Source organism: Choloepus didactylus, chromosome 10 (genome assembly GCF_015220235.1).
Source record: "Choloepus didactylus isolate mChoDid1 chromosome 10, mChoDid1.pri, whole genome shotgun sequence".
NCBI classification, from domain to species: domain Eukaryota; kingdom Metazoa; phylum Chordata; class Mammalia; order Pilosa; family Megalonychidae; genus Choloepus; species Choloepus didactylus.
The window spans coordinates 102,265,474-102,284,641 of record NC_051316.1 but is presented as its reverse complement, the minus strand read 5'-3'; the positions used below and the strand labels follow the sequence as shown (position 1 = coordinate 102,284,641).

Genomic DNA, 19,168 nt, shown 5'->3' with positions numbered 1-19,168 from the left:
GGGAAAGTTAAAAAAAAAAAAAAAAAAAAAAAAAGAAAAAAGAAAAACAAGGGAAAAAAAAAAAAAAAAAAGATGTAGTGCCCCCTTGAGGAGCCTGTGGAGAATGCAGGGGTATTCGCCAACCCCACCACCATGGTTGCTAACATGACCACAGACATAGGGGACTGGTGGTTTGATGGGTTGAGCCCTCTACCATAAGTTTTACCCTTGGGAAGACGGTTGCTGCAAAGGAGAGGCTAGGCCTCCCTGTATTTGTGCCTAAGAGTCTCCTCCTGAATGCCTCTTTGTTGCTCAGATGTGGCCCTCTCTCTCTGGCTAAGCCAACTTGAAAGGTGAAATCACTGCCCTCCCCCCTACGTGGGATCAGACACCCAGGGAAGTGAATCTCCCTGGCAACGTGGAATATGACTCCCGGGGAGGAATGTAGACCCGGCATCGTGGGATGGAGAACATCTTCTTGACCAAAAGGGGGATGTGAAAGGAAATGAAATAAGCTTCAGTGGCAGAGAGATTCCAAAACGAGCCGAGAGATCACTCTGGTGGGCACTCTTACGCACACTTTAGACAACCTTTTTTAGGTTCTAAAGAATTGGGGTAGCTGGTGGTGGATACCTGAAACTATTAAACTACAACCCAGAACCCATGAATCTCAAAGACAGTTGTATAAAAATGTAGCTTATGAGGGGTGACAGTGGGATTGGGAATGCCATAAGGACCAAACTCCACTTTGTCTAGTTTATGGATGGATGTGTAGAAAAGTAGGGGAAGCAAACAAACAGACAAAGGTACATAGTGTTCTTTTTTACTTCAATTGCTCTTTTTCACTCTAATTATTATTCTTGTTATTTTTGTGTGTGTGCTAATGAAGGTGTCAGGGATTGATTTAGGTGATGAATGTACAACTATGTAATGGTACTGTAAACAATCGAAAGTACAATTTGTTTTGTATGACTGCGTGGTATGTGAATATATCTCAATAAAATGATGATAAAAAAAAAAAAAAAGTAAATGAACAATGGGGGGAGGAGGGGAATGGGATGTTTTGGATATTCTTTTTTGTTTTAATTTTCATTTTATTTTTTGGAGTAATGAAAATGTTCAAAGTTTGACTGTGATGAAAGCACAACCATATGACAATACTGTGTACAACTGATTGTACACTTGTGTACACTCTGAATGACTGTATGCTATGTGATATCTCAATAAAATTGCATTAAAAAAATAAGTTGACAGCTCTAGCACACTCACCGCTTTAGCTACAGATAGATTATCGCCACCAATACAGTAAATGATTTGTTTTAGTAACTCAGAATTATTTAGAATCTCAGTAACAGCATCAGAATTTTCAACAATTCTTCCAACCTGAAAAAACAGACAGACAATAATCAGAAACACTCTTTCAAAGCAGAACAACACGTGAACATAGGATGGTCAAATTTTCTTAGTGCGCAGGTATTTTATGAGTTATTGATTACAGCTACAAGACAAGTCCTTAAAAATTCAGAATGACCCAAGTTAATTAATGCCAAATCACACATATGGTATAGTCACAACTTTGAAAGGAAAAAAAACAAGTGGGCAAAGAGTTCAGATAGCTCAGTAGTGGAAAAACAAACAAACAAACAAACAAAAAACAAAACAGGTTAGGTACAAGTCCTACTTCTGTTACTTTTCAGCTGTATCAACCTTAAGCAAATTAATTATAACTTCTTTGAGTCTGCTTTCTCATCTGTAAAATAGGAACACATTAATTGCAGGGCAGACTGAAGATTAAATGAGACAAAATAGGTGAAAGTACCTACCTCTGTGGCTGGCACATAAAATGCTCAATGAATAAATCAATAACTTCCCCGTTCCACCCCCCCCCCCGCCCTTTTTTTGAATAAACCCTTTAGATGAAAAGCAGTGGTTGAGTATCTATAGGGTAACTAACTGCTCGGATCCTAAAATAATCCTCAATGTCAGCTCTCCACTGACAGAGGATGTTTTGGCTACCAGGATATAACAGTTTCCAATCTTAACTGGTTGGTTTAATGACCTTTATAATAGTACAGAGTAGCTGTTTGAACACAAGGGAATCTTTTCCTCTCAACTAAGAGCTCTTTGAAGGAGAACTGAGGGATATAAATAGGCTTTATTCATCTTGGTAGCTCCAATAGCATATGGCACAATGCCTAGCATGTAAATGGAGCTCAGTAATTATTGAATCATTGAGTGAATGATTCAGATAGCATTTAGTAGAACTTACTTTAGCTTATATCCCTTGGTTATAGCTAGCTATGCACACATCTGTCTTCCTCATTAGATTAGGAACTCCTTTGGGGATAGACAGGGATTATGTTTTCTTCATCTTTGTTTTTGGCATGCAGCCCAGAGCCTAGCCCAGAGCAGGGGGTCCCTAAGTGTAGGTTCCTTTCTTACATGTGCTATTATCATTTCATACCTGGGACAGAGTGAGGATTTTTACAGAATCATCAGGGTGAGTCAGTCCTGTCTCCAGGTCAACTGTGAGATTCCGTGCCACATGAACTGGCTCCATAGCTTGGAGCAATCTCTCCAGAATGGATACACATAAGGCAGTCTGTTCCCTGAAGAAGACACCATAGATCTCATTAGTTTACGTCCTGCTAGATGGGAAGCAACAACCTAATGATATCTGAAGCTTGTCTCAAGAAGCATCTCCTCCACACTCACAGACTTCCCTTCAAAACACCAACTTAATGATACATTTGTTAAGTACCCATTATGTGCCATGCCTGTGCTGGGAATACAGCAAAGGAAGAACAAGATATAGTCCCTAACCTCAAGAACCTATCTAATGGAAGATACAGATAAATAAAAAAGCAATTATAATCTGAGTAGATAAACGCTATAGGTGAGGGCTAGAAGTGACAGGAGCTCAGAAGAACAACACAGCGTACAGGGAAGGCCTTCCAGAGCAAATTTTAAGGAAAAGTAGGAGTTATCTAGGAGGAGAAAGGTGTTCCAAGTAACAGGAGTAGCAGTACACAAGTAAAGGCACAGAGCATTATGCAGTAGACAGCTGGTGTCAGAAAGGGGGAAGTGTGGGGAGAAGGTAAAAGGGTAGGATGGATGTCAAGAAATGAAACTGGAAAGATGCAAAAAGAAGCCAGATTCTGACAGATCTTTAATGTCATGCTATGGAATTTTTAGACTATTTCCATAAGGCAATGGCAAACCAGAGACGTAACATGATGAGATATAACTTTTAGAAATCATTCTATGTGACTGCAAGAGAAAGAATTTTCAGTTAAAAGGCCATTAATGGTGGGAAGGGATGAAGGAGTGAAGGAGAAGAGTTAGCAGTGGAGGCAGAGAAGAGGGAAAAGATTCAAGTTATTAAAGAGGTAAATTAATCAGAACTTGCTGACTACCAGTTATAGACACAGAGGGTGTTTCAAAAACAACTTCTTTATCTCTTAATAGACAGTACAAGTAAATAGGCACCCATATACTGCTAATAGGAGTATATATTTAAACTGATACAACAATCCTGGAAGGTGATTAGGTAATATATATATCAAAAGCCTCAAAATGAGCATACCCTTTTAATGCAGAAATTTCACTTCGAATTACTGAATGTGAGAATAATTATGAATGTTTAATACCCAAGAGATCTGAAAACGTAGGATCGCCCAAAAATTTGTACATGAATGTTCATAGCAGCACTATTCATAATAGCCAAGAAGTGGAAATAAACTAAATGTACACCAAGTGAAAGAAGCCAGATACAAAAGACCACATATTGTCTGATTCCATTTATGAAATGTCCAATAGGCAAATCCATAGAGACAAAAAGTAGATTAACGGTTGCCAGGGGCTGGAGGGGAACGAAATGGGGAGTGAGTGCTAATGGGTGTAAGATTTCTTTAGGGGTGACGAAAATGTTCTGGAATTAGATAGTGGTGATGGATGTACAACACTGTAAATGAATTTTTGTTATGTGAATTATACCAATAAAAAAAGAAGGTTTTACACAAATATAAAGATATTTCACCTTATTTATCTTAAAAAACTAGGAAACAATCTAAACATCCAACATTAGGGCACTGATAAAATATACAGTTATAAAATGGACCAGCACTCAGGTATAAAATAATCTAGAAAATATTTAATTACAAAGAAATAAGCACGTAATATATTAAGATGAAAAAGTAGGTTGTGAAACACAACTACAGGACAATCCCATTTCATTAAGTTTATACATGCACAGAAAAGATCTAAAAGTATATATATCAAGGTGCTAATGGGAGTCATTAGTTAGCATGGAGAGACTACAGATGTCTTTTAGTTTTATTTGTTTGCCTATCTAAAATTACCATTTAAAAATGAATATTCACTTAGTTTGTAATAAGAAAATAAAATAAAATAAACTTATTAAAAACTTAAAAAATTAATTTACATGAAAGTGCCTAGCATTCCCTGTTTCATAGCAAGTGCTTTATGCTAAAATCTGCCACCTTTAAATAGCTTATAGACTAGACAGGAAAACTACAAAACTGCCAGTAACTACAATACAAAGGCAGAATGTGCTAACTATTATAAAATGTTACAAACAAAATGGTATAGGAAATCTGAAGAAAGAACACTTTCCTCTCCAAGGAAAGAGGGAGAATGAATGATGACCAAAGGAAACATTCCCCTCCAATATCCAAAGCCCTTTCTCACCTTCTTACTTTCCTCTTCCCTTTCCATATTTAATACACAACTCTTGATAGTGACTTTGGTTTACTTCAATTCCATTATTTAATTCCAAAGATGACTTGGTCAAGTAACCTTCCTGAGCCTCAGTTTCCTCATCTACACAAAATGGGGATAATGATCATAAATACCTCATAAGGGTTTTGTGAGAATATAAAAAAATAGTAAACACTTATATAGTGCTTACTATGTGTCAGGTACAATATAAGAATTTAGTATATTTTAACTTATTAAAGATGTACTCTTTTTATTCTAATTTCATAGTTGGGTAAACAGAGACATATATTAAGTACCTTGCCCAATGTCACACTATTAAGTAGCAGAGCTAGAATTTGAATTCAGAGTCTATGCTTTCAACCACCTTGCTGCATATAAAGTGCCTAGCACAGTGCCCAACCCATACTAAGCTCCTAATAATTGTTAGCTAATACCATTATTATTCTTATGTTAGTTCCTAATCTTCTTTTTAGTGTGTTGACTTCGGATAGTTCCAGTTATTCCGCGTCTTCGTCAAAATGTGGAATAGTGTCTTTAATTTTAGCCAACCTAATAGATGTGTAGTGGTATCTCACTGTTTTAATTTCCATTTCCTTAGTGAGTAATGATGTTGACTTCTTTTCATTTGCTCATTTGCTCTCTGTATATATAACTTTTTGTTCAAATCCTCTGCCCAGTTTTTTTTTTTAATTCAGTTTTATTGAGATACAGTCACATATCACACAATCATCTGTGGTGTACAAGCAACTGTTCACAGTACCATTCGTTGTGCATTTGTCAACCCAATTTATTTTTTGAACATTTTCCTTATACCAGAAAAAGTAAAAATGAGAATAAAAAATAAAAGAAAGAAAGAACACCCAAATCATCCGTCCCCGCCCACCCTATTTTTCATTTAGTTTTTGTCCCCATTTTTCTACTCATCCATCCATATACTGGATAAATGGAGTGCAATCCACAAGGCTTTCACAATCAACACTGTCATGCCTTGTAAACTGCATTGCTATACAATCGTCTTCACGAGTCAAGGCTACTAGGTTGGAGTTTGATAGTTTCAGGTATTTACTTCTAGCTATTTCAACGCATTAAAACGTAAAGTGGGTTAACTATATAGATGTAAGAATGCCCACCAGAGTGACCTCTTGACTCTATCTGGAATCTCTCAGCCACTGAAACTTTATTTTGTTTCATTTCACATCCCTCTTTTGGTCAAGAAGATGTTCTCAATCCCACGATGTCAGGTCCAGATTCATCCTTGGGAGTCATATCCTGCATTGGCAGGGAGATTTATACCCCTGGGAGTTAGATCCCACGTAGAGGGGAGGGCAGTGAGTTCACCTGGCAAATTGGGTTAGCTAGAGAGAGAGAGAGCCACATCTGAGCAACAAAGAGGTACTCAGGGGGAGACTCTTAGGCACAATTACAAGCAGGTGTAGCCTCTCCTTTGCAATAACGAGCTTCATAAGGGCAAATCCTGATATAGAGGGCTGTTTGAAGCTGTAAGCACCCCAGAAAAACATTGTCTTAAATCTAATCCATTCCTGTGGGTGTAAACCCATTGTCTAAATAGGATCTTTTTGTAACCCACCTTATTCAGAATGGTACTTAATTCTATTACTGGAGTCCTTCATAAATGGAATGAATACAGAGAAAGAGAGAAAGCCATGGAAGCAAGAAACTGAAATTCAATGAAACCCAGAAGAGAAGGGAGACCAACAGATGCCGCCATGTGCCTTGCCATGTGGCAGAGGAGCCAAGGATTCCAGCAGCTGGTCTTCAGGAAGAAAGCACTGCATTGAAGATGCCTTGATTTGGACATTTTTCACGACCTCAAAACTGAAAGCTAATAAATTCCCTTTGTTTAAGCCAACCCCTCTCATGGTATGTGCTTTAAGCAGCTTAGGAAACTACAAGTGTTATTTGTAATATCCCCAAATTGGATGAAATCCAAATGTCCATCAACAGATGAATGGATACAAATCGTGGTACATCCATACCATGGGCTACTACTCACCAAAAAAAAAAAAAAAAAAAAAAAAATTAACCATTCATATGACATGAATGAATCTCAGAATAATTATGCTGAAAGATTTCAAATAAAAGAGTACATACTGTATTATTCCATTTATGTACTCTTCTAAAAAAAAAAAAAAGTCAAACTAATCAAAAGTGATAGAAAGCCAGATCAGTGGTTGCTTGAGTGGAAGATGGGGGCAGGGAGAAGGATTACTGAGGGGCATAAAGAACATTTCTGGGGGTGGTGGATATATAAAACCGTCAAAACTTATCAAATTGTACCTTTTAAATATGTGAAATTTATTGTATGTCAACACCTTAATAAAGTTGCCACAGCCTGGTGCCAGTCTTGTCTGACTTTTAAGCTATAAAGCAGCTATCTTAGCACTCGCTCTCCCTCAAGAGAACTCCTGTCAAGAATCTGGATCTACAGCCAGGAGATAATGTAAGCTATAAGGTTTAGCACTTACAGCCAAACCTATAATTGCTAGGATAACAGCAATACTAGCTAACATTTTCCGAGAGCTTATTATATGCCAGATACTATACTAAGCCCTTTACATTTATTATCTCATTTAATACCTTCCCGACTTACATCAAGGAAACTAAGTTTCAGCAAATATGAGTATCTCCCTTAGTTTAGGCAGCACACAGCTTTCAATTCATCCTTCTTATTCTTTCAGACAAATTATCTTGACATGTCCTTCAAAGTCAGATAATGAATCTATATCTGGAGACTGTCAAGATACTATCCAAAGACGAGATATATCTTTATAATTTATATTTTAGACTATATCCCACAAAATGAAATTGGCATCTACCATGTATCCAGCTCTGAATTATGCTGCATTTAAATTTCCATTATGTTTCCTACATCTTTCATCAACATTAACAAATTTACTACACCAATACTATGGGTCAACAATAGGCGGGAAAAAGGGGTATGGGAGGATTGGGGTTTTATTTTTTAATTCTTATTTCTGTTCTGGAGTAATGAAAATGTTCTAAAATTGATCATGGGATATATATACAACTGTGTGATGATACTGTGAGCCAGTGACTACATATTTTAGATGGCTTGTGTGATGTGACTGTATGTCAATAAAATTGAAAAACAAAATGTTTACTACAGAATTGCTCCTTCATTCAGCAAACTCCCCCATAGACCCTATCATTCAAACTTCTTTTCATTTAAGTTCCTATTACAGTTAACTCGTGGTGTGAGCTTTGATTAGTCTTTACATCTATAATCAGAAGAATTTGGATTAGGTGATCTCTCTAAACTCCATGAATCTAATCTTTTATTTGGCATGTGCTATATTACATGCTAGGCCCTGGGAAGGATACAGAGATGAACCAACTATGGCCCCTACCTTCAAGGAATTTACAACTAGAAATAAACACATACAGAATTGTAACACAGAGCAATAAGGGACAAGAATCATTCGAAACAATATCCTTTGGTGGGAGGAGGGGATTTCAGTTAGAAGGACTGGCATAAACAAAGTTAGAAAAGTGCAAGTCATGCCCAAGGGAAAGCAAATGGTGCCACATGGTAGCTAGAGCAGACGAAATATAACCGTAAGGGAGTTGAAGAAAAAGATGAGGCTGGAAAAGTAGAGTGGAAATATCTGTCAAAGGCCCAAATGCCAGACAAGGAAGTCAGGATTTTACACTACAGGCAATGAGAAACCATGGGAAAGATATGAGCCAAGTGACTTACGGTTGCAGTGTGGGAAGGATACATTAGAGTAGGAAACCTAGAGGTAATGAGAAGTCAGACGAATGCAATAGACCTAGCAAGAAAATGAAAGCCTAAGTTAAAGAGAGAACAAATAAGAGATATTTCCCGGGTAAACCTGAAAGAATAGTTGCTAATGGATTTAATGTAGGGGAAATAGGTATGAAAAAGGGAGGAATCCTATAAAGTTGGAGCCAAGAAGGGCCTTTGAAATCATCCAGGGTTGGTCTGGTGATTCATTATCTTTTCATGTAGAAAGGTCACTTTTTAATTACTACATTTCAAACATTTTTAAACTCTTTTAAATTAAGGTAATATAAACAATTAAAAAAACTTTAATTTTAGAAAATATTTTAGTTTTTTTTTAAAAAACTAAATACTACAGGTTTGTATAAAATAAAAACTAAAGGTTGGTGTTCTACCATTTTAAGTCTCACTTCCATAGGCAGCACTGCTAATAATTTCTGCTGTACCTTCCTAGATTCTCCCAATGTTACAAAAGTCTGTGTGTGTGTTGGGGGAATGGGGTGGAGAAGGAGGATTGTAAACCTTAATAAAAATTAAACATAATGGGATCATACACTTTTATAATCTTCTTTTTTCATTCAGGAGCATATATTAGAAATCTTTCTATGTCCACATATATACCTTTAACTCAATTTTTATATAGCTGTATAGTGTGATGTAGTAATATGTCATAATGTATTTATCAATCCCAAATGGATGTCTAGGTTGTTTCTATTTTCTTTCCTGTCACAAACCATCGGTTACAAAGAAATATTCCTTAATATACAGAACGTTTTTGTGCGAGTATACCTGTATGTTCAATTCCTATAACAGGAATTGCTGGATCAAAAAATATGTGAATTTAAAATGTTGATAGTTCCAGCCAAATGGCGAGGACAGGAGCCCTTTTTAGGAGGAGGGCAAAAAAATCAAGGACTTGTACATATGGTCATGGAGTCCTCTCTGTAGGTGAGCAACCTTGCTTTCTCCCCCGATTCCTATTTCAAGGATGAGGGCAGTGAAGCCAAGCAATGGGAGAAAATTTCCCAGGGGCACACCTGACAGTCTGGACTAGAACCTCCGCCTCTTGCCAAGGCCCAAGATCCTTCTTTCTCTGAAATTTCGGCTGTTTTCTACCTTCACCGCGACTGGGAAAATCACTCCCCTTACGGCAACCACCCCGGTCCCGTCTCTCTCCCCCACTCAAGTTCAAGGGTTTTCTCACCGATGGTTCTGGTTGAGCAGAGAGAAAAGCGGGCCAAGGTGCAGTTCCGCCACTTGCTCGCGGAGATCGCTGGGCGGCACGGCCTGTAGCGCCGACTGAAGCGCACGCAGCTCCTCCAGCGGCGCTTCCAGCCGCGACACCTCCCTCAACAGCGCCAACGCCTGAGCCGCCATCTTGTCCCTTCCGCAGGAGCTGGCCGGCCCACAGCGCGCCGACCCAAAGTCACGGTTCCCGCGACGCTTTTCCTAGCCTCGCGAGACCTGCTCGGCACCGCCTCCATTGACCGAGTTTCGGCTATGACTGCGAACCGTTCAGGCAGCAGCAATCGCAATGCCGAGCTGGCACCCGCGCGGTTTGGTGTGCTTCCACGCCTCTTAGGGCCGAGCTAACATTTACTTGTGGTTGCGGGTCTCAGTTGGCGGAGGGTGGAATCACGATCCCGGCCCAGACATGTATCAAGATGAGTTGGAGAGTCATGTCTCTGGAAGACAGTATGAAAATTCTCGGCAAGCTAGACGAAGGCGTGAGTAAGACCAACGTGGGGCGCCTTTTTGGCATTAAGGAGTCTACCGTGCGCACCATTGAGAAAAACAAGAAGCCATTAGGGGCAGCATGGAGAGTGTTTCACCCATCTGCTCCAAAGTGCTGTGTATTCCCCGGGATGTAAATATCGAGAAGATGGAGACTGAGCTAACCTTTTGGGTTGAGGACCAGACCATAGGGGGCCCCATCTGACGCTGAAGCCCATCTGCAACCAGGCCAAACGGATTTGCAAGTAGCTGCTGGAAACCACTGTGAATGGCAACCCATGCGAGCAGGGGTTGGTTTGAGAAGTTTAAAAATCGCTACTATCTGCGAAATGCGAGGTTGATGGGGGAGGAAGAACCGTTAAATGCTGAGTCGGCACCCAAGTATTACAAGCAACTCTAGAGACTGATGAGAGCTAGAAGCTATGTGCCTCAACAGGTCTTCAATGCAGAGGAGATAAGCCAGTTTTGGAACTGCATGCCTTCACATACTCCTAGGGAAAAGGATAAAAATCCAGAAAGCTTAGAGGAAGCTAAGGACAGGATTTCCCTCGTTTTTTTGTGCCAGTGCCTCAGGTGTCAAAATGATAAAAAAAACCGTTGCTACTTTACAAAGACCCTAATCCCACTTGTGTTAAGGAAAAAGATGAAAAAACGCCTTCCTATTTTCTAGCAGTCACACCCCAAAGTGTCAGTAACAACTGCCCTCTTTTTGGATTGGTTTCATAATTGTTTTGTCCATCAAGCCCGAAGTTACTTAACAGAAAAAAATCTTGAATTCATAATGTTATTAATAGTGGACAGAGGTCCCAGACTCATTATTCCTTGCTCATCCTAATGTTGATATTGTTTCTCCCCCTGGAGCGCACAAGCCTTCAACCACTGGATCAGGGTATAATTGAAGCATTCAGGAAGTATTACACCAAGCATATGTTTGACCACTTTGCTGATTGTATTGGAAAAAATCCTTGTCTTATTTTGAAAGAAACATGGCAACATTATAACATTTTTTGATGCTTTGGTAGTGATAAAAGAGGCAATGGGTGATAGAAAACCAGCAGCTCTTTGGGAGGATTTTGTGAATGATTATGCATGTTTCCCTAGAGCTAGGTTGAAAAAACCATAGAATCTGCAAAATGTATGGGCTTTAAATTCATTGATATTGAGGTAAGTGAAATTAATGAGCTGCTCAAGTTTCAAGCATTGGCAATAACTGAGAGAGAGTCTATGCCCATAAATGAGGAAGAAGACAAGCCCCTCGAGCCAGAGGTAAAGATGAATCTAAGGAGATTAAATTGTTGTCTTCCACCAGGCCTCAGACCTCATTGATGCTACAATCATTATGGTTCCTTTCCTGGATCGAAGTTTGGCCTTTAAAAGAGATTTCAATAAATTGCTGTGTACCTGTAAAGAGGTGCAAAAGAACCTTCAAAATAAAGCAGTGGAGCTGAAGAAAGAGAGGGAAGACAGAGGATAAAGAGGAAGTGGCGTAGATGAAGGAGACAGATAGAAATCTGAGTCCGTGGGAGAGTCTAGAGTCTAAGGAAAAACCCAACCTGATCTTAGGTTCTTCCTCAGACTCTAGACTCTCCCTTGGACTCAGTCCTGGCCAAAGGGCAACAATCAACAGATTAACTTCCACCAAGCTTTATTAAGAGCACCTACACCCTTCACCTACACCACACTTTTATCTGTCTCCTTCACCTATACCACCTCAAGTCCAAGTCTGAATCTGAGTCTAAATCTGAATCTGATAAGGAGGAAGAGAAGAGTGAGAAAGAAGAGGAAGATAAGAAACCTCCAGAAGAAGAGCCTGGACCCTCAGGCAATGGCACCCAGACTCTTGCTATATCTGAAGAATCTGCCGAAGCCATAACTGTAGAATTGGACTTTCGGAATCTAACCTTGGAATTGAACCTAGAGAGAGTGGAGGTGCTTGAGTTCATTTCCTGCCATCCTTCCCCTGTTACCCCTAACATCACCTTCATTGAGACAACCATCCTTACAATCACTAGCCATACATCCTTATTATTTAGTCATCCACCAAAAATTTATTGAGCATAAACTCTGTGCAGGGTCCTATGCTAAGCTTGGGGACTCATCTGAGGAAATCATCTAAGGATCTGTAAATGATCATCAACAGTGCCAATTCTTTTGTTTTTTTTTATGCAATGTTGTTGAGATATAATCATATACAGTCATTCAAAGTGTACAGTTAGTTGTTCACAGTACGGTGAACAATAGCTGTGCATTCATCACCACAATCAAACTTTGAACATTTTCATTACTCAGAAAAGTAAAATAAAAATTAAAATAAAAAAGAACATCCTCCACCTATTGTTCATTTACTTTTTTAAAATAGTTTAATTGAGATATGTTCACATACCCTATAGTCATCCACAGTGTACAATCAGTTATTCACAGTACCATCATATATTTGTGTGTTCATCACCAAATCAATTTTTGAACCTTTACTCCAAAATAAAAATAAAAACAAAAAAGAACACCCAAAACTTTCCATCCCCTCCATCCCACCCTATTCATCCAAACTTTTGTCCCCACAGTGCCAATTCTTAATAACATAACAGTTATAAAGGATCACTGTCATTTATTTTAGTGGGATTAAAATATAAAGGTTTTCATAGGACCACTTGGCTTCATTTTTTCTAATCCTATTTTTTCCACAGTATTAGGTTCTTCAATCACAAATAGAGGTTCTCTGAGTTAACCTTGGCACTTGGTATGAGAATACTTGTTCTTGAAGTGGTGACATGGTGTTAGATTTTATAAAGCACTCTTAATATTCTCTGTTAATCGTCACTTCAGACCTTTGGAGATATTAGCCCTCAGTTTTCTAAAAAACCCAAAAGCCTGACAAAACTAGGGCTATGACTGATTTACTAACTACTTTGCTGGTCAGTTTGCTAGGAAAGTGTACCAGGCCTTCAAGAATTTACATTCTCAAGGAGGGAGAAACGCAGGTGAGCAGGTAATACAATAAGCACAGAGGCTGTGAACTGGCAGTCTACAGGCCAGATTTGGCTGGCAGATGTGTGATTTGGTCTGTCCAGTTCAATACAATTTTGAATGAATTGCCAACCTTCCCTTTTTTAAAGTTTCATTTACATACAATAAAATTCACCAATTTAAGTGTACAGTTTGTTGAATTTTTTAAATTGTATACAATTGTGCAGCCATCACCACAGTCAAGATAGGACAGTTTCCTCAACAAGTTCACTTGTGCCATGTTGCACCCAATCCTTCCCACCCCATTCCCAGAGTTGTCATTTTAAAAGCTGGATTAAAAACTCAGAAATCCTGGCAACAATGGACTCTGCATTCCCAAAGGGCAACAATCAATTGATTAACTCCTGCTTTTCTTACTTGTTTGCAACTCCCGATAGTTTTTGTTAAATGCTACAACAGAGGTGTGTACAAATTGCTTTGGGGGATTAATTTTGAGAAAGGCTGCACGGAGCAGCTGGCTTCAAAAGATGAATGAGTTCACCAACAGAAGTAGCAAGCGTGTTCTAAGCCGAGGAGGAGTAGAAGGAAGATCCACGGAGGAGGGTTTGGTGTGGAGGACAGGAAGGCAGCCATGTGTATGCTCCCCTTAGCAAGTTTTTGTTGGCTGATAGGGCCTCTAAAGTGGAAGAGCTTTATGTATGTGTGTTAGTGTTTATGTGCCATGATTTCTTTTTATCTGCTCATCTCTGGAGATTTCATGATTTTCTTGTTTTGCTTGAATGGGGGGGTGGAAATAGTGCTTTTATTTTTGCAAGGGCTGTAGCTCTGCGGATGATGCTTGGTTTGTTTTTATCAAGGGGGAAACGTTGCCTAGTGAAAATTCCATCCCTCTTTCCCCGTCCCCCTCCACTGTCCCCTTCTGGACTGCCTGGTTGGAGTGGGGCAGGCTGGGCAGTGAGGTAGGCAGCAGGTGGGGAGTGGGGTGGAGGGTGGGCGGTCAGCCTAGGCTCTCTGCCCACCCACCAGACGGCAACTCCACCTGGCGCCACAGCTCACCTTCGCTGCTGTCTATCCATTATCATTCAGCCAGGCCATGGACAGTGCTCTCTGCCCGAATATCCAAATATCCATGGCCCTCTGTCCTTACATGTTTTCTGGTGAGTACTCCACACTTTGATGCTACGAAACCCTTCACCCCCCACCCTGGGAACTGAGAGAGAAGGAAAGGGAAGAAAGGAGTATTTCACTGCTCCTGGGATTTTGAGCCGGGGCAGACAGGGGGATGAATGGCGAGATCCTTGTAGGCACCATCTGGTGTCCTGGAGATCGAGGAGTGGTTCTGAAGGAAATTACCAGCATACCTTCCCTCCCCACACTATGGAAGGGGGTGACTGGGAGGAGTTCCAGTGCCAGGATGGGAAAGGGGAAGGTGTGTGCAGATAAATTCTCATCTAAGGGTCACTTAATAGTTGCCATCTCGTAGTTTTTCTGTAATTTTCTGGGGTTTCTGTTTTCTCATCTCTGAAATTATCATAAAATGTTAAAATTGGAAGTGACTACTGAGTAACAACTGTGGTGTGAGGAGGGGAGGTGGACGTAGAACTGGAAGGGAAGGTTAGAAATCCAGGATTCTAGCCCAGCTTTGCTGCTTGTGTTTTGTGTTATCTCTTTCCCTCTCTGGCCCTTTTCTCATTTGTAAAAATTAACACAAGCCTGGGCTAGATCAGTGGCTCTTAACTTTTTGGGACATAGATCCTTAAAGTTTTTGTTTTTGTTTTGTTTTTTAATTCTGCATCTGAACCCCAGGAAAATGTTTAGATGTATAGAATGTTGCATTTAATTTCAGGGTATTCACAGATTGCTTAAAACTAGGTGGATTACAAGTTTAGAACTGCTGGGTGAGGTGACATCAGGCCTCTTCTACCGTAACACTGAGACTGTAAAGTCAGCCATAACCTCTTAGAGGCCATAGCAAATGCTTCAGGATAGAAGAAAGAAAAAACGCCAGAATGAAATATGAAATAACTGAAAGAATAGATAAAATGTTTTAAAAGAATGTAAAATTAGAAAAGTCATAACTGCGAAAATTTGTAATTTAAAGATTTTTCTTTTAAAATCATAGCAAATCTTTTCCCAAATGTTTCTGTTAGGGAATAATGTGATACATGCATTTTCCATCAATTTTGTATTTTTTTAATGTCACTGTCGAATATATTGCCATCCTCCCTGGGTTCCAAACTGACCTTTCATGCTTCTGGGTGATATTTTGTTGACATGGTTCACAAACATTTCTTAAGCACCTGCTCCCTGTCAGAGGTTTTAAGGTGCTGGGAATACAGAAATGAATGAGGCTTTGAAGAGCTCATGCTCAGTGGGGAAGGCATCTGTTAACCATGTGTATTTCAATGTGATCACTGGTACGACAAAAGGATGTGTGGCATTCTGGCCTCTATCTACTAGATGCCAGTAGCATCTCCAGACATTGGCAGAGGTCCCCTGGGGGACAAAGTCACCCTGAGTTGAGAACCAATTGATTAAGTGAAATTGACGTGGCCCCCTATCGATTCATAGTCATGTTCATTGCCGTCCAAAGGACTCAGAATGAGAGACAGGGGTCTTGGATTCAAGTTCTGGTTCTGTCATTGAGTTTTGGTATGTTCTGCTTTGGTTTCCTTATCTGTTAAATGAAGGTTTGTCTTAGATGTACCAGAAGGCCCATTTACTTCTTAGTGTTCTGACTATGACTATGATCTCATATAAGATTTTCAATACATTTTAGGTGAGTTTATATTTTATCCTGCTAGCTCTGTGTCCCACTGATACCTGCTGACTAAGATGCCTTGGATTGTTGTAAGGAATGGCCTATTTGCAGGACAGGCCTATATGGTGCTTCCCTCCCCTTCTGGTCACCTAAGTACATTCATTCCTCTTTGTGGGCCAACCTCCACCCCCAGCCATGAATGCTCCTTTTGTTTAGAGTCTGTGCTGGAAGCCACCCTAGTAGTTGGTTACCTTATAGTGTTCTAGTATATCTCCAGTCTCTACTCAAAACAGTGACCTTATTTTACAAGACTATAGTCTCAGTAACATCTTGTTAGTGTATTAATTCACGAATTGACAAGTATTTATCAAGAACTTGCCATGTGCCATGAACTGTGATGAAGAGATAATGGTGAGCACAGTGTGGTCTCTACCTTTATTGAATTAGTGATTACAAATTGCTTTTCATATCTTGTTTCAAGGTAGACAGCACAAAATTGTAATCCCCAGTTTTTAGATAAGGTTTATAGAAGGGAGAGGGAGTGACTTGTCAGAGACCACAGGCAGCTAGCAGTACTGCACTGGGATTTAAATCCTGCTCTCTAGTGCTTTTATTTTTTTCCTATAGTCTAATGGAGCTGTCATTTTAAAAAAATAAAGTGGCATTGTTCCGGTTTGCTAATACTTCTGGGATGCAAAATACCAGAAATGGATTGGCTTTTATAAAGGGGGATTATTTGGTTACACAGTTACAGTCTTAAGGCCATAAAGTGTCAAAGGTAACACATCAACAATTGGGTACCATCACTAGAGGATGGCCAGTGGCATCTGGAAAACCTCTGTTAGCTGGGAAGGCACGTGGCTGGTATCTGCTCTGGATTTCTGGTTTCAAAATGGCTTTCTCCCAGGACATTCCTCTCTACGCTGCAGCTCCTCAAAAATGTCACTCTTAGTTGCTCTTGGGGCATTTGTCCTCTCGTAGCTTCTCCGGAGCAAAAGTCTACTTTCAAAGGCTGTCTCCAAAAAAGCTGCAGCTCCTCTCTCAGCTCCTGTGTGTTCTTCAAAGTGTCCCTCTTGGCTGTAGCAAGCTCTCTCCTTCTGTCTGAGCTTACATAGTGCTCCAGTAAACTAATCAAGGCCCAAGCTGAATGGGCAGGGCCACACCTCCATGGAAATTATCTAATCAGTATTATCACCTACAGTTGGGTGGGTCGTATCTCCATGGAAACACTCAATCCAAGAATTACAATCTAGTCAACACCTATAGTCTACCCACACAAGATTGCATCAAAGATAATGGTGTTTTGGGGAAAATAAAACATTCAAACTGGCACAGGCATGGAAAACCCTGGTTCTTTTTTTCTTACATGGTTACTGGTTTAGTTTGGAGAACTAGTATGTTGAATTGGAGATCTTGGTGGAGGTGGTAGGAGGGAAAGAGAAACCCAACTAAGACAGGCCTTCTAGTCAAAACAAACTAAAGACAAAAAAACGCTACTCAGACTCTGCCAAAGAGTAGGAGCCAGAACCTAGGCGATAACATAAAATGGGTGGAAGTGCGGTCGGGGTTACTGCTTCTAGGGGGAGTGGCGGCCGGTAGCCGAGCCCTCAGCTCTCGGGGCTGCTTAAAGGGTACCGGCGGCGGGGGCTCTTTCCCGGAGGCGAGGGCGAGGCGGAGGACGTGGCCAAGGTCCTCGGCGAGAGGCGTGCAAGGTGTGGAGGGCGGCGATAAGGACAAAAAACACTCTTCATCCAGTAGGAGTAGGCGCCAAAGAGATTTATTCAGGGGTGATTACAGGTTATATAGGCTGGTAAGAGGGGCAGGGCTGGAAAGGAGGTGAAGTAGCCTAAAATGGCAATATTGAAGGGAGAGGGGCTAGGATTGGTTCTGAGAGGATTCAGGAGCCGTTGCAGCGGGCGGGGGTTGTTTGGGCCACGGTGCATGCGCACTGGCGGTGGCAGAAGTGGCCTTGGCACAAGGGAGTATGTGGGTAAGATAAGGAAGTGGGGAAAGGGCAGTTGGGAGAAAGGCGGTTTCCTCCGGCAAGCCTCCCCTGCCAGTGGCATTTTGGGTGAGGAAAAGGGAGCTGCCCTGACCTCGCTCCTCAGGCTCGGGGGGGCTGCAGAGGGCACTCACGCCCGTACCTACTACCCTCCCCAGGGGGTGATATCAAGTCCCCTGGCCCAGGCCTGGTAAGTCGAGGTACAAGCTCAGACACCCGCAATTCCCCTTTCTTTTCTAATTAGAGGAAGAGGCTTTACCGGAGAGGCCGCTAAGGGTGAGGGAAGGGGGAGGTAAGGGAAGGGAAAAAGGGGTTGACGGTGGCTCGGTGAGGCTGGAGTTCAGTGTAGGTGTGGTGCCCGGGCGCTTGACAAGGGCTTCGCTGCAGCGGGTTGGGCGAAGGTGAGGGGTTTAAAGTTCAGGGGTTTAAAGTTCAGGGGTTCAGAGAAGCTGGAACTCGAGGTGAGAGCGATGTTCAGGTGATTGAGAAGGGCCTCGCGGTCGGCGGGTTGACCGGTGGCGTTGAGGTCGCGGAGGGTTGGCTGTCATCTTGGAGTGGGGGGCGTCAGAGGTGGCGAGTCGCTGATACTGGATTTGCACGAACGAGGAAAAAATGGCATCTGTTTGTTTTCTTACAAGCTGGACAATTTTGCGTATGAGGCAGGGTCCTAAGATGAGAGCTAGAATAATTATTAATAGGGGGCCAAGAAAAGGAAGGATGTATGGGAGGATGGGAGTGAAAAAACTGGACCAATAACTGGTGGCTTCACGATCTCTTTTACGCTTTTCCAGTCCCTCTCGGACCCTTTTCAGGCTGTCCTCGACGAGACCTGTGGAATTGGCATAAACACAGCACTCTTCTCCTAGGGCGGCGCAGAGGCCTCCTTCTTTGAGGAGGAGAAGGTCAAGACCTCGGCGGTTTTGGAGCACGACTTCAGAGAGGGAATTGACAGAATTTTTTAGATGGTAAATAGCGTTTTGTAAGTGACGAATGTCCTCGTCAACAGCCGCCCTGAGGTGAGTTAGGGCGGAGCCTTGACTGGTTAGTGCAGCGATTCCGGTGCCAGCGCCGGCAAGACCTAGGAGGGAGGCAATTGTAAGGACGGTGATGGGCTCTCGCTTTTGCAGAAGGGCAGGAGCTGCAGTTTTTTCTAGACGGAGGAAGAAGTCTTCTTCGCTATGATATAAGACCCTAGGGATAAGGA

General features: G+C 41.2%; 1 protein-coding gene across 1 annotated transcript in view; it reads right to left on the bottom strand.

Moving 5' to 3' along the window:
* The window catches only part of PSMD5 (proteasome 26S subunit, non-ATPase 5), a 37,759-nt gene extending 27,845 nt beyond the window's left edge, over positions 1-9,914 (bottom strand). The window contains exons 1-3 of the mRNA XM_037798039.1: positions 9,708-9,914; positions 2,444-2,588; positions 1,249-1,362 (exon numbers count right to left, since the gene is read on the bottom strand). Coding sequence (XP_037653967.1) covers positions 1,249-1,362; positions 2,444-2,588; positions 9,708-9,880 — 432 coding nt within the window. The 5' untranslated portion in view covers positions 9,881-9,914. The remainder of the gene's footprint in view (positions 1-1,248; positions 1,363-2,443; positions 2,589-9,707) is intronic.
* Positions 9,915-19,168: the final 9,254 nt, after the last annotated feature.